Source organism: Vombatus ursinus, unplaced genomic scaffold (assembly GCF_900497805.2).
Source record: "Vombatus ursinus unplaced genomic scaffold, bare-nosed wombat genome assembly UNPS02010822.1, whole genome shotgun sequence".
In the NCBI taxonomy this organism is placed as follows: domain Eukaryota; kingdom Metazoa; phylum Chordata; class Mammalia; order Diprotodontia; family Vombatidae; genus Vombatus; species Vombatus ursinus.
The window spans coordinates 871,564-899,255 of NW_020950600.1; the positions used below are offsets into that span (position 1 = coordinate 871,564).

General features: G+C 46.7%; 1 protein-coding gene across 1 annotated transcript; it reads left to right on the forward strand.

Moving 5' to 3' along the window:
• The first annotated feature begins 532 nt into the window (after nt 1-532).
• LOC114038251 (cation channel sperm-associated protein subunit gamma-like) lies at nt 533-25,869 on the forward strand. Its single transcript, XM_027855480.1, has 30 exons — nt 533-617; nt 980-1,033; nt 1,255-1,498; nt 2,091-2,144; nt 2,965-3,109; nt 3,712-3,838; nt 4,663-4,732; nt 4,888-5,043; nt 5,448-5,619; nt 6,380-6,517; nt 14,072-14,131; nt 14,609-14,791; nt 14,999-15,128; nt 15,818-15,929; nt 16,171-16,329; nt 16,446-16,564; nt 17,226-17,439; nt 17,554-17,616; nt 19,604-19,787; nt 19,927-20,045; nt 20,611-20,691; nt 20,893-20,949; nt 21,516-21,672; nt 21,795-21,858; nt 22,238-22,333; nt 23,523-23,609; nt 23,817-23,909; nt 24,030-24,129; nt 24,643-24,763; nt 24,997-25,869. The coding sequence occupies exons 3-30, from the start codon at nt 1,283-1,285 to the stop codon at nt 25,116-25,118; spliced, it is 3,399 nt and encodes a 1,132-aa protein (XP_027711281.1). The 5' UTR covers nt 533-617; nt 980-1,033; nt 1,255-1,282; the 3' UTR covers nt 25,119-25,869.
• Nucleotides 25,870-27,692: the final 1,823 nt, after the last annotated feature.

The window sequence follows — 27,692 nt, forward strand, 5'->3', positions numbered from 1 at the left end:
AAAGAAAGAAAACGTCATTAAAAATACATACTGGTGAGGCAAAATGTATTCCAATTATAATCGTGTATGAAGTATGAAAACGTTGAATGTGACCATCCAAAAAAAAAAAAAAAAAAGAGTTAACTGGCTGGGACAGTGAGGCTTATGGGACCGCCTTCCTCTGAAGGTCCCGAACTTTTCTTAGAGATAACAGTGAGGAGGATCACACAAGGTCCCGGGGGCACGTGCTGTAGGGTATCAGTAACCAGCCGTTAGCCACTTAACCCTTTGGCTGTCGGAAACTGCCAAGCAGACGGGCTCTAGGAGAAGGGAAAGATCCGGACCTTCTGGGTGTGTCTGGTCCCCAGCCTGGCGTTGGGGTTGAGGGGAGGAGAAATGGATGAGAGGAAGTAATAGCTAGTATGATAATGTGCGTGGAAGTGGGAGAGGAAGAGGAAGGGAGAAGCAGGGGTGGGGTCGAGAAGGGGAGAGAATAGGCCTGGAGGGAGGGGCGGAGTTTAGGGAGACCTGGGCGGGGTGACTCTTAGGACCCAGAGAACCCCTCGCTCATCGGTCGCCTGGAGCAAATAAGTCCTTGTTACTGGCTTAGTTTCCCCAATTGCGCAGAGTGCCCGAAGGTAAGGATAATATACCCTATGTGACCTAGGGAGAGGAAAGAGGAAAGGAAAAGGAAAAAGGAAAGGGAAAGGGAAAGGAAAGGAAAGGAAAGGAAAGGATGCTCCCCGTTCGGGTGCATGGAGGTGCATCTATCCCTCTGTCTTTCCATCTGTCAGTCACTGTATCCTTTCATCGGTGCCTGCTCCTTTCAAGTCTTCCAGACATCCTCCCAGAACCTTGGATATCCCTTGCCCTGGGGTTTGTGGAAGGGGGTGGAAAGGGAAGAGGGGAATGGCAGAACAAGGAGAGTGTGTGTGTGTGTGTGTGGGGGGGGGGTGTGTCAGAGTGATCACCCTGAGCTGGATGTATCCCTTATCTTCAGGTGGACTGGGGCTTCCCTTAATTCCTGAAGATTAACTTCACCTGCCCCGGAAAGGTGAGGGAGGGGTGGAGAAGGAAGAGGGAGGAATAGAACCAAGTGGGCATACAGACACAGGGTAGGGGGAGGGGAAAATCCAGATTTAAGGAGGGATCAGTGAAAGTTCCTGAGGGGAATCATCTTAGGGTGAATCGGGGAGGGTGGCCATCTTTGGGGGACCTTCCCATCAGAAGTTGCCCCTCCACTTCCCTGGATTCCACCCATGACTCCTTGCCTAGGCTCCCCAGATCTGGACTACCCACCCTAATGGTGTCCCTACTACTACTGCTACTGCTCTTGCTGCTATTGCCGGCACCAGTCCAGCTGTGGGCACAGCTGGAAGACACCTGCCAATGGCAAGTGGTACTCAACAAGTACCAGACCTTGGGAGAGGGCAATGAAAGGTTTTTCAATCAAGAACCAGTTTCCGACGTAGACAAATACTTCGAAGAACTAGTGGATTCACCCATCGACCATGAAGAGGTAGATGCCTGGCCCAGCTGCCCCTCTGGCCTTCCCCCCCACCTGTATTCTCTGTCCCTTCCACACCATCCTTCTAGCCACCCATCCACCCCTCTCTGCCTTTCCATCTTTCCAACTGTCCTCTGACCCTCCAGTCTTCCATCTATTCCACTTTGCTCCTGTCTGTCCACCCTGGCGTCTCCTTGGGCAAACAAGTCCCTTTCACCTATCTTGGCCTCAGTTTCTTCACTTGTGAAGCGAGGAGGTTGGACAAGAGGGCCTCTAAGGTCCCTTCCAAATCTCAATCTCATCTCTGTTCTTCCGTCTCTCCTTTCATTCTTCCCTTTTATCCCTCCTCCCGCTCATCTATCCCTGTGTCTTTCCATCTGTCTGTCATGGTATCCTTTCATTGGTGCCTCCTCCTTTCAAGCTTTCAAGTCTTCAGGACACCCTCCCAGAGCCTTGGATATCCCTTGCCCTGGGGCTCGTGGAAGAGGGTGGGAAGGGAAGAGGGGAATGGCAAAATAAGTGTGTGTGTGTGTGTGTGTGTGTATTTGTGGTTGGGGGGAGGTCAGGATAATCGCACTGAACTGGATATATCCCTTGTCTTCAGACGTACTGGGGCTTCCCTTACTTCCTGAAGATTAACTTCACCTGCCCTGGAGAGGTGAGGGAGGGGTGCAGAATAAGGAGGGAGGAATAGAACCAAGTGGGCATACAGACACAGGGTAGGTGGAGGGGAAAATCCAGATTTAGGGAGGGATCAGTGAAGGTTCCTGAGGGGTGGGGAATCATCTTAGGATCAATCAGAGACGGGGGCCTCTAGCTCACCCAAACCATCGTTGGGGGCCCCACCCATCAGAGCTTGGCTTCCTGCCCCCAGCATCTTCCCTCCCTTCCTACCCAGCTCCCCCAGCCTAAAAAAGGAGCTTCTGGACACTGCCATCGCTGTTCCCCCAATCCAACCTTTTTCCATGTTCTAATCCTCAGTGCTCTCCCAAAATGGAGAGACCTTGGAAGATTCCCTGGAGGCTGAAGAAAGGGAATGTTGTCTCCTCTGACAGATGGGAAACTCCATCCCTAGAGGCCAGTTCCTGTGTGGCCTTTCCAGGGAGGCTGGTTGTGCAGGAGGACTCCTGTTGATAAGGAAGGCATGGGTGGGGATCCCAGGAGGAAACTTGGATCCTGGAGGGCTCACCTAGCCTTCAAGATGGTGCTGGTGCCTTTATTGACCCACAGGGTACTTTCTTATCTTTAGTTTCTCTCCAGCTTCCAGGAATGGAGTCAGTATTTTTGCCCTGGGTTTTTGCCCGGCAGAGTTCTGTTCTCTGCCGCAGCTCCCTATCCCCTTCATCCAGATAGGCAGGGTCAGAGGCCTTTGCCTAAGGCCAGGGCCCAGGCCTAGGCACATGGTGGGTGGGATGGGGGGGTGGTCTGGCCATGCTCATAGACTGGTCAGTGTCATTCCCTCTTTGGCCTCCTCTCAGAATTCAGAAGCCTTTGTCCGTGGAGGCCACCTTAAGGGCCTGATCCCCATTGTGCTGGTCACCTTCTACGCCCCCGTGAATTTCCGGAGATGGAAGGCAGAGAGGTTGCAAATCGAGATGAAGGGAGCACCATTCAGAAGACATGGTGAGGGTCCTCCCCAAGCAATGGGCTGGGCACCAGGGGTTAGGAAGGACAATGTCTTGGAGAAGGGGGCTGCCAGAGGGCTCTTGCCAAGAAGTTGGACAAGATGAGGAGTAGATCTCTCCTTACCAGTTTAGCACCTGAGACATGGGTGGGTATAGGCCTGCACACCAGGCCTCGTGAGGTCCAAATCCCTAGACACTCACCTGGGGCACCCAGAAGCCCCTGCTGCCCAGTCAAGAGTTCAACGGCAGGTCACAAAAACCTTGGAATCCCCACACTAGCTGGCCACCTTGGGTTTTTACCTTTCCCCTCAGTGGTTTTTGTGCCCACTTTTTACCCTTGGGTTCAGTTGTGTTTGAGTAGGGTAGAGCGGCCCATCCCTCAGAAACTTGGCTTGTTAGACCAAGCTAATGATCCCTAAGGACCCCCATCCTCTATGGGAGAGGTGAAGAAAGCACAGCTCACCCTGAGGTCTTGCACCCTGCACCAAGGCCCCAGTCCCTCAGTAGGGTTCTAGTAAGGAGGGAAGGTGAGGCAGTGCTGGCTGGGTGGGGGGTAGCCTCCACCCCTGTGCCCACCTCATTTCATCCCATACCTACCAGTGTCCTGCTTGGCTGAGGAGGCCTGTGTCATGAATTGGTATACCCCCATGCCCATGAAGAATGGCACTGTAGTGATGGAAGTCGAAATCTCCAGCAACCAAGTCGGGGAGCTCATTGGTGATACCAGGTGAGTGGAGTCCCAGGCATCTTTGTGGGCAACGGGGGATGGGGAAAGCACAGCTGAACTCACTGACAGCAAAGCCAGAATCTGGTTTGTAGACAAGAGGGCTAGACTAAGTGAGCAGAATCTCAAGACCAAAATTGACCCAAGAGATTACCTAGACCAATCTACTACCCCCAGCCCCATTTTACAGATGAAGAAACTGAGGCCCAGGGAGGCTAAGTAAGAGATGAGTACAATATACGCTCTCTGAGGGCTTAGCACATGGTAGGTAAGCAATAAATGTTTGTTGAATTGAGTTGGATTAAAAGAGAAAGATCCCTCATACACTTGAAACTTATTAGCAGTGGGTGACTCTGGGCAAGTCCCTTAACCCTGATTGCCTCACCAAACAGAAAAAAAAGGATCATAGATTATAGAAAACTTTACCTGGGAAAGCTCAGAGGCCATGGAATCCAACCCCTTCATTTTACAGATGAGAAAACTGAGGCCCAGGGAGGGGCTTAGCCCTGGGAGGCATCTTCACAGAAATGCTGACTGAACCCACAGCAACCAATGAGAGATCACCAGCTGAGATAGCATAGAGGGGCAGAGCCAAGGTGGCAGTATCCAAGGTCACAGAGGTCCTAGGTGTCAAAGGCAGGATTTTAATCCAGGTCCTCTGACTTCAAGCTCAGCGTTCTTGTCACTACACCAGGTTGCCTCCTGTTCAGGGCCAGGGACATGAGACCTGAGAGGGGCAGTGTCTGGGCATCAAGTTAGGGTGAGGGGTGAGAAGTCTCCATTGAGTCTGGCAGGAGACTAGGTGGCTATTCCCCCTCCCTCTGCAGGTACATGATAAATATCAATGGGTTTCTGAAAAAAGACAAGGACAAACTGATCTTTACCCTGGGAAGTGAGGTGAGAACAAGTAAGGAAGGGGATGGGAGAAAGGCTGAGGGGTAGAGGGTGGGGGGGGGAGCTAATCCTCTTAACTGAGCCTCCTGGCTAAGATGGGGGAAGCCAGTGTCTCTTCCCTTCTTCTCCCATTGTGTCCCTTGGACCTCTCCCATTAGGTCACGGCCATGACCCATAGGCACTTCATCAATGCACCATCTAGGCCTGTCTGGGCTACAGTGGACCAGGCTCCTGTGCTCATCCTTGGGGGTATTCCAGAGGAGAAGATGATTCTCATCTCTGACTCCAGCTTCAGGGACATCTCCCTGGTGGAGGTGAGGGAGGCTGAGTGGCAGCTGACTGTGTGGGTGGAGGGTGGGCAAGAGAGGACATTCTCTAGACTTGGGAAGGGAGGGAGGGAAGGAGATACTGATGCCCAGGAGTGGGGTGTTGCAAGACCTCACCTAAGCCAAGGGGCACATGGCCTCATCCCTCTGCCAAGGAGGCATCATGGTATGGGATGTGGTGGGGATGGTGGGGGAGAGGTGGGGAGGGAGCTGGGTTCCAGCCTCCATTCTGCCTCTTAGTTGCCAAGTCCCTTGGCCAAGTCTCTTCATTCTGAACTCTTTGAGACTTCAGTGTCTTTATAAAGGAGGGGGCTGTGGTGGCCTACATGATCTGTAAGTCTCCTTCCTGCTCTCAATCCTGTGAATCTCCATTCCTGCACTGGTTGGCTCAGCTGAGCATCAATAGCTGCTGGCTGGGCTCTCTTCACTGCCCTCAGGAGCACTTCACAGCCACCATCTATGACACCATCTCCACTGAAAGCGTCCTCTTCATCCGACAGAACCAACTCGTCTACTATTTCACTGGCAATTACTTCAATGGGCCTGCAAAAGGGCCTAGCACCAGTGAGAAAGCTGGGGATGGGAGGAACTGTGAGAGTAGGGATTGGGCCCTCCCTCCTAGATCTAGCCTCTCCCCCTCCCCACTCTGGTCAGACTGGCTTCTCTGATTCTGGAGTCTGACTCCCACACAAAGGAGAGTCATGATCTAAGAGACCATGGAATGCAGAGCCTTGAACCAGATGCTGAGGAAGAGCCAGCTGGGGTGATGAAGGGAAGAATGACTCAGGGAATTTGAGGACCAGTTTGATGGGTTTACAGGAGTGAACCTTTGGGAAGTCTGATAGGTGTCCTTCCATGGAGAGAGTTGGCATGTCTATGGGCACCTTATGGAGAAGACGGGATTGCCAGTGGGCATGTCCCCTCTCTCCATGAGGAGGAACCCCAAGGGCTTGCCTCTCTCCCTGTAAGCTCATCTAATTATTAGGCGAGCTCATCAGATTACCCAGAGTTTACACAAGGCCAAGTTCCCTCCCTTGTCTTGGAGCCCATAGCAGGGTCATGATCTAAGCAGAGATTCTAGAATATCTGAGAGCTCAAGAGAGAGGCAAAACTAGGGGTGTGTATGTGGGAGGGAGGCAGGTTGCTTTTTCAACAGCAATCTTGGGGAGGTTATGGAGGCTTCCTGAGAGAAGCTAAGCCATTCTCAGATGGTCCTGAGAAGCTTCTGGGATTGAGTTTCCCACTGGAAGAATGAGGGGATGCCAGTTTTGGAGGAGGGAGGGGGGAGACTCCCAGTCCTGAGAAATGCCTTACATCTCCCCAGGCAATTGGGTCCAAGTCTTGCATAGTCACTGTATCAAGAAACTTTGTCCTGTGGAATTCCACAGCAATGGCTCTGAGTACATCTTGGCCTTGGCTGGAGGTGATCAGGAAGGCTTCTTCCACTTTGGGATCATCACAGGTAGCCCCCTTCAGCTTCCTTTCTCTGAAAAGGGACCCCCAGCCCCTACAACTGTGGGGTGGTGATGTGGGACCCAAGGTTCTGTCAGGGCCTCCTTTTCTTGAACCTTACACTTCCTTTCACCTCTGTTCGAATAAATATTTATTAAGGATGGGAACTTTAGAGTACCTCCAAAGACCAAGCTGCCTGAATGGCAACAATGCATTTTTTTAATCCATAAGGCAAAGCAAATCAAGACAATAGGATGAAAAACTTAATTCAAAGTAAAATCATAATATCTGGTTATAATTATTTGTATTTTAAATGCATTTGCACAGATAGGAAGAATTATAGCAAAACATAAAAAATAATTTTTACATCAATTGATGTACCTGGTCCTTCTACTGTTTTAACCTGCTTTGAATGTACAATGTTATCACTTCTGTCATTTCTTACCTATATGACCTTGAACAAGTCTCTCTCACTGGGTCTCAGTTTCCTCATCTGTAAATGAAAGGGTTGCAGTAGATGGCCTATGAGGTCCATTCCAGCCGAGATCTGTCCTAAATTTAATTTTGAGTTTGAAATGCCCATGAGAAAATGAAAATTGGTTCCTGCATTCAATTGGGGGATACATTACATACATATATATGTAAATGTAAAATAAATTGAGGGGAGAGAGCCTTAATGAGGGGGTACAGGAAGTAGCACCTCAGTGTGGGACATCCGTTGCAAGACAGAGTTGGTAGATGGAATATTGGTACTTCTAATTTTGACTGGAATGGTGATTGATGAAAGGGGAGCAAAGAGAAATAAGCCTGGAGAGTTAGTTTGGAGAAAACTTCAAAGGGCTTTAAATGCCAAATTGAGGAGTGTGTATTTTATTCTGGAGGCAATGGGGATGAAAATTTTGCAGTTTTTGACTAGGAGTATGACCTGGTGGTACCTGTGCTTTAAGAATATTAATGTGGCAGCTATGTGGAGGTTGAATTAGAGAGGGGAGATCCTGGAAGCAGAGAGACCAATTAAGAGCCTGTTAAAATAGTTTAGGCAAAGGTGGTGAGAGCCTGAACACCATGGTGTATGGAATAAGGAGGTAAAGAGATGGGGATGGATTTGACAGACATGGAGATAAGACTTGGTGACTGCTTGGATATAAGAGAGAAGGAAGAGAGAAGAACCAAGGATAATTTTAGAATTGTAAGTCAAGATGACTGGAAGGATGATGGTATCCATAACAGAAACAAGGAAATTTAGAGAAGGGTGGCTTCCTGGGGAAAGAGAACAAGTTTCATTTTGAATTTGGGGTGCATCAAAATGTGTATTGGGCATCAAGATAGAGATGTCTAGCAAAGTAATTGGTGACATGGGCCTGGTGTTTTGGAGAGAGGCTAGGGCTTGACACAGTATACAGATTTGGGAATCATCTTCATAGGAATGATTATTGTCCCTGTAGCACCTAATGACAGATCACCAAGTAAGATAGTGTAGAGGGGCAGAGCAGGGATGGGAGAGTAAAGTGAGCTTTTTTTCCTGAGCTCTCCCAATATTCCCCACTAAATTTTCTTTTCTTTTTTCTTTTTTTTCTTTTTCTTTCTTTCCTTCTTTCTTTCTTTTTTTGGTGAGTCAATCAGGGTTAAGTGACTTGCCCAGGGTCACACAGCTAGTAAGTGTCAAGTGTGTGAGGCCAGATTTGAACTCAGGTCCTCCTGACTCCAAGGCCAGTGTTCCATCTACTGTGCCACCTAGCTGCCCCCTTCACTAAACAATTTTCAAAAGTGCATCAAATCAAATTTTAAGTGGAATGACCAACAAAAAGTCACAGTGAGTCATTCTTCCAGCCCCACGTGGCTTAGGAAGCTAGAAAGAAGTCTGCAGACTCCTGGGGTGGGGGCTGGCTGGGGGTGCATCATGATGGAAACAACACCAACTTGGCCCTGTAAACACAGTAGCGGCACCAGCAACAGGTACTGGGAATGCTTAGCACCCAGAAGACAGTAAGGGTGTTGAATAGCTGGTCAGGAAAAAAAGCGCACGGGACCTCTGTGCTAGCACGGGGTTCAGAGCCAAGCACCATTTCATTACACAATTCCAAGCTGTACTTCCAGGGTAGATAGGCGTCCTTACGGTTGTAAGGAAGCTGGGGGTCCTATCTAGGAAACAACCAGAACACAAACCAAGAGGAGGGCCATGACCCGAACTCGCCCCAGATCACAGCACCTTGGAAGCACCAATAATGTATAGCCCCACCCCTCCAGATCTAGCCATGCAAACAGCACGACATAAAAGCCTGAAGTTCAGGCCAGTCACCCGCTCACACAGACACCCATCCCAGAGGGGAGCAGGGCCCAACTTTAAAAGTCGAAAGTCAAGAAGTAGGCTCGAAAATGAGCTAACGATAAAACAAACTTGATCATGAAAATCCTTGGTGGCAGGGAAGCTCAAGACAAAAGCTCAACACACCCGTAAGCAAAGCCTCAAAGAAAAATGTAGAGTGGGCACAGTCCTGATAAGAATTCCTAGAAGTAATAAACAAAGTTTTTTTTAAAAGATTTTTAAAAATCATATGACAGAGGAAAAAATGGGAAAGCAATGAGGGCAATGCTAGAAAATTATGAAAAGACAACAACTTGGTAAAAGAAGTCCTAAAAAAGCTGAAGAAAATAACTCCTTAAAATTCGGAATTGGTCCAATAATTTTTTAAAAAGCAGTTATACAACCACAATGAAGGAAAAAAACCTTAAAAATGAGAATTGGTCAACTAAATGCTAATGTCTCCATGTGACATCTAAAAAAAGCAAAACAAAGTTAAAAGAGTGAAAAAATAGGGACAGTTAGGTGGCACAGGCCTTGGAATCAAGAGGACTGGAGTTCAAATCCAGCCTCAGACTCTTGACACTTACTAGCTGTGTGACCCTGGGCAAGTCACTTAACCCTGATTGCACACACACACACACACACACACACACACACACAAATAGAAGAAAATGTGGAATAGCTCGTAGGAAAAATAATTGACCTGTAAAATACATCAGGAAGAGATCATTCAAGAATTATTGGATTACCTGAAAACTCTGATTAAAAAAAAAAAAAGAGCCAAGACATAAGATATCATAGAACCAGAGGGCAAAGTAGAAATTGAAAAGATCCACTTATCACCTCTCAAAAGAGGTCTCAAAGTGTAAACTCTCAGGAATCTTATAGCCCAATGCCAGAGCTCTCAGGTCAAGGAGAAAATACTTAAAGCAGCCAGAAAGAAACATTTCAAATACCATAGAAGCACAGTTAGGATCACATGAGATTTAGCAACTACCATGATAAAGAAGTGGAGGGCTGGGCGTGTGATATTCTGGAAGGTAAGAAGCTAGGATTATACCAAAGAATAACCTACTCAGAATAACTGAGCATAATCTTACAAGGGAAAAAAAATAATTTTAATGTAGTACAAGACTTCCAAACATTCCTAATGAAAAGACCAGAGCTGAATAGAAAATATGATATTCAAACACAAGATTCAAGATATGCATAAAAAGGTAACAGTGAGACATCATAGGGAACTTAATAAAATTAAACTGTTTATATTCCCAAATGGGAAGCTGATACATGTATGCAACCCCTAAAAACTCAATCATCATTACAGCAGTTAGAAGTAATCTACTTAGACAGAGGGTATGGGTGTGAGTGTTTTGTTGGGATGATCTCAAAATAAAAATGGAAGAGTGAGAAAGAGGGATGCACTGTGAGAAGGAAAATTATCTGACATAAAAGAAGTTCTCAAGGAAGAGTCTTCACAATGAAGAGGAAAATAGGGGGCTAGAGTAACCTGGCAATGATTGAACCTAATTCTTACTGAACTGGTTCAAAGGGGGAAGAATACACACACACACACACACACACACGTGCACATACACATACATATATGTGTATATCTGTATATGTATTATATACACATATATACACACATATGTATATGTGTGTGTGAGTGTGTGTATGTGTGTGTGTATATCCCCCACACACAATTGGGTATAGAAATTCATCTTACTCAACAGGGAAATAGGAGGGGAAGGGACTATGAAAAAAAAGGATAGTTATGATAAGATGGAAAGTAGTTTGAGGGAAGCAGTGGTCAGAAGCAAAACAGAATTTTTAGAAGGGAACAAAATTTAAAAAAATAGAAGGATAAATAGAAGAGAATAGGTTGGGGGAAAATATATATTTAGGAAGTATAATTGTGAATGTGAATAGGATGAACTCACCCATAACATGAAAGAGGATATCACAATGTATTAAAACAAGAACCTAACAATATGTTGTTTAAAAGAGCCACACTTGAAACAGAAAGACACACAAAGAGTTAAAATAAAGGGCTGGAGCAGAATCTTGTGCTTCAGCTGAAGTAAAAAAAAAGGGGGTAGCAATCTTGAACTGAGATAAGGTAAAAATATAAATAGATCTTTAATCAGGAAAACTGCATTTTGTTAAAAGGTATCATTGCTAAAAGATAACAATGAATTAATATTAATACTGAACATGTATGCATGGCATATATGGCATGGCATCCCTGTTTTTTTTTATCCATTTTTTTTTTGTTTTTGCTTTTTGGTGAAGGGATCAGGGGTAAGTCACTTGCCCAGGATCACACAGCTAGTAAGTGTCAAGTGTCTGAGGCCAGATTTGAATTCAGGACCTCCTGACTCCAGGGCTGGAGCTCTATCCACTGTGTCACCTAGCTGCCCCTTTTAATCCAAATTCTTAAAAGTCAAATGAATTATAAGAGGAAATAGACAGTAAAACTATAATAGTGGGGGACCTCAATTTACTTCTCATAGACCTAGAAAAATCTAACCATAAAATAAAAAAGAAGTTAAGATGAATAGCATTTTAGAAAAGATGTGGAGAATATTGGACAGGGATAGAAGAGTATACCACTTTTCACATGGACATGACACCTTCACAAAAACTGACAACGTGTTGTGACATAAATCCAGAAACAAATTCAGAAAGGCAGGACTATTGAATACATGCTTTTTGGATCATAATGCACATAACACAAGATTTGTAGCAGGGCATGTGGACACGCTATCCTGCTGACTGTCAACTGTCAGGACACAAGATGTATTCAAAGGAACAGTTGCCCTGATTACGCTTAATGTAGAGTAGTAGACCCTTTGAGAGATTCATGAGTTACCAGAGAAAGTTCAAGCCATGCCAGCATAGGAATATAGATGTAGGTTTATTAGGGTTAATTGGTGGGATTTATTCACAGGACTAATCCTTGCCAGCATGAAGACTGCACAGTGGATCCCTGCATTACCCTTAGGCTAGGTCAGGTGTTATATAGAAACAGAACAAAGATGGCATAGTGCAAGGGATGGCCCAGCATCATATACAAGTGTTTGTTCCCATGAGTTAGTTAGAGCTCCTTTTGCTGTTTACATTCATTCAAGATAGTTTAATTAACTGTGATACTCAAGGTCTTGTTCCCGGGTCCTGGCTCCCACTGTACAATGCAATAAAAATTACTTTCCCTAAAGGACCTTGGAGGTATAGATTAAAAACAAATTGGAAAGTAAATAATCCAATCTTAAATAATGAGTGAATCAAAGAACAAATCATAGAATAATTTCATTCAAGATGATGACAGTAAGGAGATGACATAGCAAAATTTGTAGGTTGCAGCCAAAGCAGGATTTAGGAGAATTTTATATCTCTGAATACTTACATTAATAAAAGAGAGAAAGAGTAGATCACTGGATTGTGCTTGCACCTAAAAAAAAAAAAAGCAAAACTAGAAAAACAATTTAAAAATTCCTAATTAAACACCAAAAATATAATTCTGAAAATCAAAGAAGAGATTAATAAAATTAAAAGTAAAAAAAATGAACTAATAAAATTAGGAGCTAGTTTTATGAGAAAAATATAGATAAACCAGTGTTTAATTTGATTTTTAAAAATACCAAATTACCAGTATCGAGAATGAAAAACATGGCAAACACACAACCAATGAAAATGAAATTAAAGCAATGATTAGGTGCTATTTTGCCCAGTCATATGCCAATAATACTGATTATCTAAATGAAATGGACAAACATCTATGAAAATATAAATTGCCCACATTAACAGAAAATAGAATGTTTAAATAACCTTACATTAGAAAAAGAAATTGAACTAGCCATGAATGAGCTCCCTGAGGAAAAAGACCAGATATAAGTACAAGTGAATTCTACCCAACTTTAAAGAACAATTCTAATATTATAGAACCTGTTTGAACAAATAGACAACAAAGAATCCTAACCAAATTCCTTCTGTGTCACAAATATGGTTCTAATCTCTAAACCAGGGAGAGCAAAAACAGAAAGAAAACGATAGAGCAATTTCCCTAATGAATATTGAAGTCTCTCCTCTGAGACTTACTAGCTGTGTGAGCCTGGGCAAGGCACTTAACCCTGTCTGCCTCAGTTTCCTCATCTGTAAAATGAACTGGAGAAGCAAATGGTGAACTACTCTGGTGTCTTTGCCAAGAAAACCCCAAATGGGATCAGGAAGAGTCAGACACCAGTGAAATGACTGAACAACATACACATATGTGGGCATGTGATTTTTCCCTCAGTAGAATATAAGCTCCTTGAGGTCAGGGATTGCTCCATTTGTCTTCATATCACTAGCAGATATGACAGATTTTCAGTGCTTAATAAATGCTTGTAGATTGACTGACTGATTGCTGCTTTCCTTCCATGACAGCATATTGTAGGTGATGCCTTACTCAGTCAATCCACAAGCATCTATTAAGTGCCCCTGTGGGCCTACTACCACTGCTATAGGTGGATAGGTGCTGGGGATACAAAGAAACAAAGCACGACAGCCCCTGTCCTTGAGGATCTTACCTCCTATCAATGGGTTCTAGAACAAGGAGGCTTCCTCATTCAGTCCCCAACTTTGTTATTGTTTACTCAGATAGTAATGTTGCACAAAGCTTTAACAAGGATAAGATAGTTGGGATGCTTGCTCAGGGCACGCAAAGCAGAGAGGCATCAATTTTTTTTTTTACTTAATTTTTGTCCCAAGAATGCTAGGCCATTATAGAATCTTGTCTTGATTCTGGTGCTGATGGCTGACACAGGGGTATCAGCTTTCTTCTTCCCCTGGCTCTCACCTAACCGGGAGCTTGACAGTAAGGTCTGGGGGCAGTGCCAGGCTGGTCACACCTGGTATCTAAATCCAGTCCTTGAAAAGGACTGGGGTTAGATCCCCCTGCATGGGGACAGTAATGGGGGACTCAGTACGAGAAGTGTGAAAGCTGGGGGCCTGGGGTTCAGCAGTGACCCCCAAAGAGGAAATAGAAAACAGTAGTCTGAGATCAGGGAGCAAGCCTGTCACATCCCTCGGAGAAGTCCTCCTGGCCCTCTATGCCCTACCTCATTTTGGGTTTGGTGTGCTTGTGGATTCCCTCTCTCTGGGATCAGAGGCTGCCCATCCTGGACCACTCTTAAGGCCTGGGAGTGAGAGGGAAGCTGCTTTGCCTTAGCCCTAGGGCTGACCCCTCTCCTCATGCCCCACTCCTCCCTCCTTCCCCAGATGGCAAAGTGACTTTCAGAAGGATGCCTAAAATGAGATCGATGTGTGCTATCCAGAAAGGTATGGATATAAGGTGGTGCTGGAATCCCCCAGGAGTGGTGTTGGGGCCTAGGACTAAGGAGGAACAGTGGAAAGTGGAACAGTGGAAAGACAGTGCTGGATTTGGTCAATCTTGGCTCAGCCACTGACCAGCTTTGTGACCTTGAGAAAGGCACATACACCTTCCTTGGGCTTCAGTTCCCTCATCTGTAAAAGAAGGATGTTGGACTCAGTGACTTCTAAGGTCCTTTCCAGTTTTTGAACCTCAGGGTGTTTAGGGGTCTGGGAAGGCCATCACACCTGGGAAGGTCCTCAGCTCTCTGGAGTGCTTGCAGCCTAGGGAGGGATAGTCAGCAGAGGCTACTTGGGACCCCAGGGCAGGCCCTGAAGCCCTGGGGAAGCTGTCAGTGCACAAAGGGGTTCTGGGTCTTTCCCTGGAGGTGCCAATGGCCTCCAGTGGATAGCATCAGGCCAGCAACCCTGGCTACCTCCCTGCAGCCCCAGAGTGTTGGCTCCACTGGGTGGTGTATGACATGAAGGAAAATACTTTCTTGCTTCTCATGGAGTTTCCTCAAGGCAACAAGACACATTTCCAGATTTTACAGTACTCGTCAGTTCGTAGAGGCTCCCTTTTGGATTCGGTCAACTTGCTCTTTCAAATTCCCCGTTTCATCCCCTTGGGTAGGTGGAGAGACCTGAAAGACTGAGGGGGATCAAAAGACTAGAAACCTGGGGAAATCTGGGGAGGGAAAGAGACAGTTGGTTTGGGCTGGAAGGTCAGGGGCTGGAGTGCTGGGGGCTAGGGAGTGAGTGGGGTTGAGACGTTGGGTGAGGGGAGGGGAATGTTACCTGGGGAAATTCACTGCAGCAGCGCTGGATCCCTGGCAGATAATGACATGGATTTTGTGATGCTACTGGGCATGGAGGCATATACTGACTACCCCCTGGTGCCCAAGGGTCTCTTCTACAACCCTTTCACCCATCTGCTGTTGATTTGGGGCAACGCTATTCTGCAGAGGTGAGGGCAAAGGGGAAACTAGGTGGGGGCAGGGCATCCAGGCCACTAGCCATGTGCACACCTGGGACTACCTGAGCTCTGGGGAACCAGAAGCCTCTCCCTCTACCCTCATGCCCCCTTTGGGAATTGGCTACAGCCCTCCTTTCACTCATAGTGTCCTAAGTCATCTAAGTGACTAGACATTGAGATGGTAGAAGTAGATGGACTGGTGGGCCTGCAGTAAGGAAGACCTGAGTTCCAATCCAGCCTTAAACACTTAATAGCTATGAGACCCTCAGCAAGTCCCTCAGCCTCAGTTTCCTCATCTGTAAGATGGGAACAATAGTAGCACCTGCCTCCTGGGATGGTTGTGAGGATATAAAATGAGGTGATATCTCTAAGTGTTTGTAAGTGTAATACTAAGTCCAGATGTTGGCCACAAGTGCCCTGAGACTGTGGGCTAGAGCAAAAGGAGCCCTGAGTTCAAGTTCTGGCCTCTGACTCATTATATGATTCCAACCCTATATTTCTCCATCTGTCCAGTAGGGACATTGGATCCTGGATTCCTTGAATCTCTAGCCTGGGGAGCTGGAGATGTAAAGGGCAGGGAGAGGGTTGCACAGGGGCAAGTAGAGAGAGGCTGAACCATTTGGGCTCCTCTCCTCAGATATACTTGACCAAGCCTGGGTTCCACTCTCCTTCCCCCACAGCTACGACAATAAGAATTACATTTACATGGCCAGATTCCCCAAGGAGTCCTCAATAAAGTACATGGTCGGCTCCTACAGAGGCCAAGTGATCTTCGTCACTGAGAATGAGGAGGTGAGGAACAGGAGGTTGGCCTGACCACTCCATGGATTCTGCCTCCCTATTCTCTGTCCCCTCCTAAACTCAAGGCCCCACCCTGGGGGCTCCTCTTCCCTTGCATAGCCCTAAATGCCCCTACGCCCCTCACCCTGGACACCCTCCTTCCCAGCCCCCCAGGGAATCCCACCTGGGCCCTCAAGCTCCTGTTCTTTCTCACTTTCTCCCTCCTTGTCCTTTCTGGGCTCTTGGCCCCCAGATCTGGTTCATTGTTGAAGGCAGCTTCAAGGTACATCGTCTGTACCCATCAGATGGCTGGCAGACGTTTTTCACCCTTTCCCAGATGCAGGCCTCAAGCCTATATTCAACCAATGAGACCTCAGTCAGCATCTTCTATGACAGGATGGGTCCACAGCAGGTGAGCTTTAAAGAAAGTGCAGACTTTCCAAGCTGGCCTAGCCATCCAGGAAGAATCCATCCACACAGGGCTGAAATGACCCTCCCTCTCCTCCTTTTAAACTCCTTCCTCCACAGCTAGTCTATCTGGTTAACAAGAAAGGGGAAGGGAAGCTGGTGAAAAGGCCACTGCCAGTGAATCAAATCTTGGTGTATCAGCTGCTGGGTCTGACGTCCTATGAGATCAGTACTGAAGTGTGAGTGAAGCTGAACCCAACTGCCCATCAGGAATGACAGAGTGGTTGGGGGGTGGGGATAAAGGAGAAGTTGCCAGAGCCCAGGATCCCTGAGGGCCCCTCCCCTGCAAAGCCACCTTGAGGAGCCCTTGAACGTATAGCTCAGGTGCCATCTTCTCTATAAAGACTTCTGGGACTCCACTAGGTGAAAGTACTCTTTCCCATCCCCATTTCTTCTCATGCTTTGCCTAGACCTTCCTTCACAATGATCTCCTTATCTTGTTTCATAGTTATTTTTTCACTGGACCTTTCATCCCCCTTGTTCTTATGCTATAAGCTCTTTGGGAATAGGGTCTGTGTTATATCACCATTTTTATTTTACCAAGTACTTGCTGAATAAATAAATATGAACTAATGGATGGATGGATAGATGGATACATGAGTGTATATATGAATGAATTAATAGATGGGTGGTTGATATGTGTATGGATGGATGAATAAATGGGCAGAAAGATAAATGGATAGGTAAATTAATGGGTAGACAATTAACATTCAGATATATGGATAGAATGGTTAGATAAATGGATGAATAGTTAGAAGGATGGATGATAAATGACATGTGGATGGAAGGAGCTTGGGGCAGGGTTCGTATCCAATCTCTTTCTCTCCCTGTCCTTCCTAGGTATCCAGCGACCCTCTCCTACAATAACCCCTGCCCTTTTGAGCTGATGCAGCTGAAGGACCTGCCGAATCCACAACGATACACACGGGTGGAGCGCTATCGCGCAATGCCACCTTTTGTGAGCTCTGACGCTGGCTTCCACACCGAAGTCTCTTTGGCCATCTACCAAGGCCTTGTCTACCACCTGCTCTCACTGCATGCCAAGTATAATAAGGTATGTGTGGGTGAATCCAGGAGGGAATGTCCAAAGCAGGGGAGAGGATCATTGGAGAACTCAAGGAGTTTCCTTCCCCAGCACCTGCCTGTACCTTCTCTGTTGCCTTTCTAGCCCTATGCTGATCCTGTCCATGACCCCACCTGGCGTTGGTGGAAGGATAAGAAGCAACATCAGGTGAAAGGGATGGGCAGGAGTAGTCCCCCAGCCTCATTTCCCCTACTCTGTTTATTCTTCTGCAGGGGGGTGGGAGGGAAGTTATGGGAGTGTGTAGGCAGGGACTGTGGGATTGGGGCCAGAGGGTTCTCAGCAGTGTGCTGCAGGAGAACTGGTTGTTAAATTTTCAGGATGAGCATTTATACCTTGGAAATCAGCAAGCACTACAACTGGAGATCCAGTTGTTAAACCATCTACCAGCATACCACTGGCCCTGGGGCTCTGGGACCTGGGAGCAGTAACACCATAACCCAGAGGGACAACTAACTCATTGCATGACAGATCTGAAACGCAGAGTCATTAATGCTTTGATGCTGGTGTGGCACCAGAAGGTCTTTAGGGGAGTGCCCAAGGATCTGTGCTTGGCTCTGTGCTAGTTAATATTTGTATCAATCATTTGGATCACGGCATAATGTGCTAATTAAATCTGAAGGTAACAGAAAGGAGAGATAGCTTACACAGTGGATGACATAATCAGAGGTTCCCAAACTTATCTGGCTTACTACCTCCTTTAAAAAAAATCACTCACTGCCCCCTTGGAAATCTACTTTATTTAACCCTTTAATGATTTTTAAAAAAATTTGTGTAATTTAAAATATATATATATATATATATATATATATATTTGAATGACACATCTTAAATTCAATAATTTATTGTAAATTTGTGGAGTTTTTTCCTGCTTTGAAATTTTGATGATGCAATATCTTGTCATATAACCATATAGTATTGTATTATAAACAAATCATTACATGCACATATTCCTGCTGATGCATGCTGGATTTCCTAACAGTGTGAGACATGCTCACTCCCAACACTCGCTTGCTAAGACCTGTTGGTGGATTTGACCACTGATTGGTTCAAACTGGCATTTTGTGTGTTTATTTAGAAAATAATGTAATCACTATGACTTTAACTCTGTTACACAACAGATGAAACATGTATGAATAGTTTTTCAAAATTTTCTTATCTTGTCTTCTTTCCTTATGCTTCCAAAGCTCCCTTATTTTCATTCAATGCCCCCCAATTGCACCTGATGTTACTATACCCCGCTTCATCATTGCAGTGCCCCCAGGGGCAGTATTCCCACTTTGGGAACCTCAGAAACTAAAAAGATTTAGGGCATCGAGAGCACAGGGCTGAATCTAATATGATTAGATTGAGGACAGTGTAAATGTAAAGTCTGAATACTTGGGTTCAAAAAGTCTGTGTTCCAAGGATAAGCTGGGGAAGGTTTGGCTACACATAGGAAAAAAAGATCTTAGGGTCTTAGTGGATTGCTAGCTCAGTATGAATTTACCTTTTGATGTGTCAGCCAAGAATGCCAATGCCATCTTTACTCCATTAAGAGAGAAAGCAGGGAGGTGATAGGAAGTCCACTTGTACTCTGCCCCAGTCAGACTACACCTGGACAGTTGTGTTTGGTTCTGGATGCCACATTTCCATAAAGCCACTGACAAACTAACTAGTCTAGAGGAGGGCGTGAAGGATGATGAGGGCACTGGAGAATATGCTGTGGGAGAATCTGTCAAAGGAACTGGCCGTGCTTAGCCTGGACAAGAAGAGACTTAGCTGGAGACAGAACAGCAGGATATCATATTGAGATGGCCGTTGTGTAAAAAGAGGGATTCAACTTATTCTGCTTTGCCCCACAGAGCAAAACTAGGAATAGTTGGGAGAAAAAGGGAGGAGAGGTAGGGAAGACGAGGAGAGGCAGATTTAGGGAAAACTCTCTAACAATCAGGGCTTTCCATTAGAAGAGCTGAGAAAAGCTGGATGAGGTTGGGGTGGGGCAGTAGAGAGAGGAGATACCTTGGAGGGGGATTCCTCTTTGGGTCTGTGAGTTCCTTTCCAGCTCTTGAGATTCTGGGATGCTTGGAGCTATGGGGGCTGATGGGATCTTCAGGAGGTGCCCAGAGCCTAACCAATCCCTCCCTGGTCTTGGCAGGCTTTCTATTTTTATAAAGCCAGTAACTTTGAGAGTATGTATGGCGTGCACATTGAAATGGATGGCTATGAAAAGCTTTATAAATTGAATTCCCAGAATCGCCTGCCCGAATACATCTACCTGGACAAGGGGACCATCTACAGCTTCTCCATTTACCTCGTCTACCCAAAAACTTCCTGGAAAAGTGGTGGGCCGATGGGGCCCCCAAGGCTGGTGGAGTGGAATTGGGTTGAGGGGAAGATGGTGGGGTAGCCTGGCAGGTGGCTGGAAGGAGGGTCTCTGAGCTGCTGGCCCACCCTTGTCTCCCTCCTTCCCTCTTGCAGACAACTTCCTGGGCCAAAAGAGGCATTTGCGTCTGGCTGTGATAATGGCTGATCCCATGTGTGTGTCAGCAACAGTGAAGGAGCAGGCTTTAGTGAACCGAAATGCCATGCTCTTCCAGGTGAGATGGGCAAGCCATGCACACTTGCATATGTATGTTGCTGTGTGTCTGTGTGTGTCTTCTAGCTACAGTCCAATTCACCTGGATTCTTGACCAAGGAGGAATTAACATCCTAGGCACCAGATGAGGAAACTGTGATTGAGAAAGACCAAAGAAATGGTCTAGGTTCCAGATCAGGGGAGGTCTCAGTTCCAGGCCCCAAAACTCTTTGGCCAACAGAATGCATCAATTCACCATTCAACGCCATAAGCACTGATTAGGTGTCCTTTATATACTAGACACTGTACTAGACCTAGTATACAAAGTCAAACAAGAAAACATTGTTTTTCTTCTCTCAAGGAGTTTATATTCTATAGGGGATAGGTGCACATGACACATACACAGGCATACAGTCACACTCAGAGAAAGGTTGTGATTGAGTTATCTGGGCAAGATGGGCCTTGGGACCCCTGGAGAGAGTTAGATCTCACCTCCCTTCCACTCTTCCAGGAGAGGACTGAGGGGGTGATATGGAAGAGCTCTCCAGAATCCCAGTCCCTTAACACCTTTCCCTCAACCTGACCAGGTGTCTGTCAAGGACAGACTCAGATGTTCTGATCAAACCATCAGTGGATACAACCTCATGAAAACAGCCTTACTTATCAAGGTGGGAGACAGGGAGGAACAGAGGGAAGGGATCACCCCTCTGTCTTCTGGGTGGGAAGGTGGCTCACAAATGACAGGGTTAGAAGAGGGAGGTCGTTAGTCGACAACAAGGAGCAAAAGACCCCTTGGGCCTGGGATGGCAGTAAAAGAAATGGGGGGTAGAAGAAGGTGGCTGCCCAGCACTGAGCAGTCTTCTCTACAGGTGGTTGGCTCAGTTGGGAAGTGCTTTATTAGAACCCGATATGGACATCTGATGCAGGTAACCAAGGAGAGACCACGGGGATCTGACAGATTCTTAGGGGAGGGGGACACTCTCCAGGCTGGGCTCTGGTCTTCCCAAGATGAGGGAAGGTGAAGAATTCATTCTCCTGCTCACTGAAAACTGACCCACCCCCACCACTTCCAAGTCCCTCCTCTCATGTGGGAATGGCAAAAGGGATGCAATGGTCCTCCTCCTTGGGTGGTTTCAAGTCCTTTTTCATCCCTCAGACAAAATGTTGTCTAGACTTCAGATCCTAGAGAATGAGGAGGAAGGAATCTTAGAGGTCCTGGCACATGTCCATTTCCCTCTTTCTCCTTCAGCTCTGCATATTAGTGGGCAGAGCCTAGCTAGATTCTGCTCAAACCAGGAGGGTTTGCTCCCAGCCAAGAGGGTACTCTGTGGGTTCCCTGGGAGAAAGAGCAAGGCATGTTCCTGCTTCCTCATGACTTGGCCAAGAGAGGACAGTAGGGGATTGGGAGCAATGGTTGAATTTGGTGTTTCTCTCTTACCCTCAACTCTTCCCTCTTCCTCTCTCTCTTCCCTTCTCCCACTTTCTTGGGCAGGGCAATGACATGATCCCCATATTCATTGGCTGTCCCCCTGGCAAGCGGTTGGCCTTTGACGTCACCTTGACCCTTCAGCAGAACAAGGAGACCAATAAAAGATACTTTGACTGCGTGTATCCAGACCCTGAAATGCCTTGCTTCTTATTCAGTGATCGTGAGAGAGGGGCCCCTGCCCAGCCACCCAGCACATGACCTTCCCCCAGCCCAGTACCACCCCTCTGCCCGACCAAGGCTCCACCCTCTTCCCCAGTTCAGCCTTGTCTCTTCCTCCCACAGCTTTCTTCCCCTTCTTCCTGATCCAAGACATGGTGACTGGTGAGTCAGGAAGCTTCAATGGCAGGTGAGCCCCCTACCTTCCCTGCTCTGGCTGCCTTTTGGGGAAGTCTGGGGGAAAAAATACAAATAAACACAGGGATTCCTGGGGACTTCTGAAGTATTGGAGAGACGCCACTGGTGAGCTACAACCCCTGCCCAAGGAAGTGCTGACAGGCTAAGCCTTTCCTTAAAACCCCCGAGATCATCCCCTCCTAGGGATCTGCCTTTTGACTCACTGTGTGTGTGTGTGTGTGTGTGTGTGTGTGTGTGTGTGTGTGTGTGTTGTGAGGGCTGGGTGAGGACAACAGTACCCCTCCCTTTTCCAAGGTGGGGAAGAGTTGGGGGAGGGGAACTGCCTACCTGGCTGGACCCTTGTTGTCCAAGTTCCTGTGCCTCTGCTGCAGCTATGTCCTCAAGGTGATTGGAGGAGGGGCTTCCAAGTACAACATTGTGGATTACTCAGAGGCTGACATCTACCGCTACAACAGTCCTAAAGATGAGTAAGTACTGACGCCAAGCCCGGTGGGCTCCGTGAGTCCCTCCTCCATATTCGCCTTCCTCGGCCACTCTCTTCCTAGCCTCCTTTTACTTGTAAGACTTGGGGCCAAGACAGGCAGACACAGTCATTTCAGTCGTGTCTGACCCTTCCTGACCCAACTGGGGTTTTCTTGGCAGAGATACTGGAGTGGTTTGCCATTTCCTTCTCCAGTTTACTTTACAGATGAGAAAACTGAGGTAAACAGGGTTAAGTGACTTGCCCAGGGTCACACAGCTAGTGCGTATCTGAGGCCTGATATGAACCCAGGTCTACCTGATTCCAGGCCTGGCAATTTAGCCACTGTGCCACCTAGCTGCCCTAAGATAAACTTACACCCCTACATATACTGGCATGGGTGCCCCCAGATACTAATTACAGGATCTGATCTCTGATTTGAAGGGATCAGTTTAGCCAACTAGTCTGATCCATAGACCTGACCAACGACCCCTCTATGACTTCCTTAACAAGTGGTCCTCTAGCCTTTGCTTGAAGATCTCCAAAAGAGGGAGCTCACCACCTCTAGAAGCAGCCTGCTTACATTTGGAACCCCTTTCCTGGTCAAGAGGTTTTCCTGCCTTTGGGATAAAACCCAATGCCTCCTTTCCTCATGGACAAAATCACAGAAGAACAGATTCTGAGCTGAAAGGGTCCTTAAAGGTCCAACCCCCTCATTTTACAGATGAGGACTGTGAGGTCTAGAAAGGTTAAGTAATTTCTCCAAGCTCATATATCTGTGTCAGAGCTGGGATTCAGAGTCAGGTCCTCTGACTGTCTAAATCCAGCCCCTGTCCCATGGCACCATTCTTGGCCTCTGGGGCCAAACAGAATCCATCTAATCCCTTCTCTCCATATGATAGCCCTACAATTACTTGAAGACAGCCCACATGACCCTTTTGGGTCTTACCTTCTCCAGGCTAAGCACAAGTAAAATCTAAGATTTAGAGCTGAAGGTCAGAGGCCACATATGCTGGGCTCAGTAAGCTTTTGTTAATAGCAAGTGTGCCTACTATGAACTGAGACATGGCCTCAGGCACACCTGTGTAGAAATGTGTGCATGCACACACAAGCATCCCATGGAGGATCTAAGTTCACCAGATGGCTGGCTTAGGAGGCCCCAGTCAGAACTAGAACATGGCCTTTCCTCTCTCTAGTACTGACAGCCTCATCTGGACTGTCAAGGACAACTGGATGGATAGCCATTCCTTTAGCATCCTGCGGTATAACAGCTCTGGCATTGAGTATGCAAGGCCCTGCTCCCAGAGTCCTTTTCTCTACCTGTCCAGTGTCTGCAGCTTGCTCCTAGCCCTTGGGTGAAGGGATGGAGCTCCCTGCCTCCCCAATATCTGCAGGCTGCTCCTGGCCACCTTTCTGGATGGAGGGCTAGGGTGGAGGTAGAAGGATGCCTTGGGTCTCCCCAGTCCCCCAGAGCTCCACAATCCCTCTAGGTGGCTGTGTCTGGAGAACTCTCCTTGTCACGATATTATTCCCAAGCATATCTTTTCTCCTGACTTCTATTTCAAAATCATGGTGAGCAACAGGTAAGGTCTCATGGCAAAATGAATGTGGAGTGGGGTGAAGGGATTGGGGAGAGCCTCTAGCTTCCCCCTTGGGCCCAGCTCCACCCTAGAACAAGCCTCACTGTCTCTCTTCCTGGCCAGGGACGTGGATACGAGCACCTACTGTGATTATCAGCTCACCTTCCTCCTCCACGTCCACGGCCTCCCACTCAGCCCTCGAAGGGCCCTCTTCTTCCTTGGGGTGAGCCTCTCTTTTTCCTGCCCCTCCCCCTCTGCCCCAACTTCTTTCCCAGTCTTCTTCATTCTGTAGTGGTGGGGACCAGCTCTGGGCCTAGAGTCAGAGTACCTGGATTTGATTCTTGGCTCTGCCACTTACCTTAATACCTTGGCCCAGTTATTTGACCTCTCCTGGCCTCAGTTTCCTCGTCTGTAAAATGAGGTGATTGGATTAGATGTCTTATAAAGTCCCTTTCATCTCTAAATCTATGTTCTCATGGACAAGCCTTTCCATACCCATTCCCCACCCCCACCCCAGCCCTAAATGACTGATTCCTTCACTCCCTCCATTTTGTGCAGCTCCTCCCCTTTCCCTCCCTTACATCAACATCACCTCTTCCCTCAAGCCTTTAGTGGTCCTGCCTTATGCCCAACCTTTCATCCCGTCTCCTTGGGAGTTCTCAGAGATTTTTTTCCTTCATTACCTGCTCTGCCCCACTGTCCTAAGGCTCCTCCCCTACCCTCTTGCCCCCACCAGGTAACCTTGACTGTGCAGTTGGCCTTTATTTCCTTCTATATCTTCTGGTGCTTCTTCTGGCCAGGCTTGAAGAAATGGTGGTCCCACTTCAAGTGGAAGGTCAATGATATCATCATGGCAGGTGAGGTCTGGATTAGTTGACCAGAGGAACTGGAGGGAGGTCCAAGGGCTAGCTAGGGCAAGGGAGCCAGGGTCTAGCTAATGGTGGGGACAGCGTTAGGGGCCTAGCCAGGGACAGGGAGTAGTGGCTACCTAGGGATATGGGGTAGGATTGTGGTCTTCCCCGGGCAGGGGCAAGACCGTCTGAGCTGCATTGGAAGGCTAACCCACTAGGCCTGGCTCTTCTCCATGCAGAGTCTTTCTCAACATTCACCGCATCCAGCAGTTCCTCCCCCTCCATGGTCAGTAATGTCTTACAGAAAACTGAAACAGAAGCAAGTTCTTTCCGAAAGTCAAGACCCAAGAAAAGAATTTGAGGCTATGACAGCCTCCACCTATCCCTTCCAGCTTTTCCTTCTCTTTCTTGGCCTCTACCCTTCCATCCCTATGTCTTCCATCCCTTTCCATCCCTTCTGGCCTATCATCCTTCCTTCCAGTCTCTTGTCAGTCCTCCATGGATACCCCACTCCTCTCTAATCCAACATCTCCTGAGACCATCAAGCCTCTCCCTTTGCCTCCCAAGTTCCCCTGTCATTTTCCATCCCTTCTGGCATTCTCCTTCCCTTCCAGCCTCCCTCATCCTCTGGATCAGTCAATAAAAAGCCATGTCTAGGGAATGGGTGTAGTTTCTGCACTGTTTGGGCCATGGAGAGAGAAGAGGCCATCTCTTTCCAGGACCAGAGACATTTGGGGGAGGGTAGAGAAGGACACTAGAGCACAAGGACCAGAGAAAAGAGGAGGAGGGAGGACCTCCTTCATTGCTGGCTTAAGCTTGGGAAATGCCAGCTAAACTGATGCTCAATATCTTCTAGAGGAACCTGGAAGAACACCTGACAAGGGGTTGTGGGGGATGGGCACTTTCTACTCCTCTCTTCTTCCTCCCTCTGGTGTCTGTCACACTGATCAAGGATGGAGCTGGAGGAAGGGAGCGACAAGAGGCCTCCATAACATAAGAAACAGACCATGAAGGATGGAGGGGGAGAAGATAAAGTGATCCTAGCCCAGTGATGCTGGTGATGAGGATGAGGGCCTGCATTTGGTGACAGCCTAAGAGAATGAGCCATTCCAATCTGGAGAGAATCTAGCTGAGGAGGGATGAGAGCTCAATCACTTCAGAGAGCAGGATACACAGGGCAAGAGCTACAGGCTGGCAGACAGAACACCTGGATTTCAGTGCCAACCCTGTTTCCCTTCCTCTCTCTAGACCTCAGTTTCCTCATCTATTCAATGAGGATGATGATATTCAAAACCTACCTCACTAGTCTTTAGAGGAAAGCACTTGGTAAATCTTACTGGGTTTTAGAAATGTGAATGTCCAAACTGGGAAACCAGAGAGGGGGAAAGGGCCTGCCCCCAGTCAGAGTCGGTTATGGGCATGCCTGAGATCCAGCTTACTGAACTCCCAGAGTAAGACTCTTTTGTGCCATGTCATGCTGTGATCCCGTTAGCTAGGAAGGGTGTGGGGAATGCAAGAGAGCTCCAGGGTTGTGTTCACCTAGGGAAGCTGGGAGATATGTTCTTCCCATACCCCTTTTTCTCTCTCCTGAGCTCCAGTTCACTTTTGGATAATTTGAGGTCAGTGCCCCATAGGCATCTCAAACTTAACCTGTCCAAAACAGAATTCATCTTTCCCCCCCAAACCCTCCCTCCCCACTTCCACATTTACTTATTAATGTAGAAGGCATCACTACCTGTCTAATCATCCAAGTTCACTATCTCTAAATCATCTTTGACACCTCACTCTCACCCCACATATCCAACCTGTCTAGAAATCTTGCTTCTACCTTCCCAGCATCTTTCCTATATGTCCTCTGTTCTCCACCCAGCCAGCCACAAGCCCAGGTCAAGCCCTCACCTGGACTATTGCAATAGCTTTCTACTTAAGACTCTACCTGGAGTCTTTAATCCCACCCAGGCTTTCTACATAGTTAATAAAGTGACTTTCCACAAATCTGATCATTTCACTAAGGAGTGAATCAATAAACTCTGATTTCCCTATTTTCCTTTAGAATCAAACTCCTCTGTTATCTAAAGCCGTAACTTGGCTTTAGCCAACTTCTACAGCCTTGTTATACAGGCGTCCTTTACACACACATAGACATACACACACACACACACACACACACACACACACACACACACACACTTTACAGTCCAGCCAGGCAGAATAATGAAGAGGGTCTCCAACTATCAAGGCAGATTTTAGTGCTCTCTACCAAAAGCAAAATGGCTAATGCCTTCTTGACTCCATTAATTATAATTTCAGAACTCTAATGTACAAAAAATGGTCAAAGGATATGAATGGGGAATTTTTCAGTAAAGAAACAAAAATAATGTAGAGTCATGCAAAAATGTTCTAAATAATTGATTAGAGAAATGCAAATTAAAACAACCTTCAGATATCACCACACACCTACTAGATTGGCTGAAATCATAAAAGGAGAAAATGACAATTGTCATAAGGGATATGGAAAAATTGGGATACTAATACATTGTTAGTGGATCTGTGAACTCATCCAATCATTTTGGAAAGAAATCTGGAATTATGCCCAAAGACTTACAAAACTGTGTATACCCTTTGACCCAACAATACCACTACTAGATCTGTTTTCCAAGGTGATCAGGGAAAAGGAAAAGAAGTTATATTTTCTAAAATATTTACAGCAACTCTAATTATGGTGGCAAAGAACTGGAAATTGAAGGAATGCCTAACAATTGGAGAATGACTGAACAAAGTTGTGGTATATGGTTGTGATGGAATATGTATGCTGTAAGAAATGATGAGCAGGTTGATTTTAGGAAAACATGGAGAGGCTTGCATTAAATAATGAAGAATAAAATAAACAGAACCAAGAGAACAGTGGATATAGTAACAGAAATATTGTTTGAAG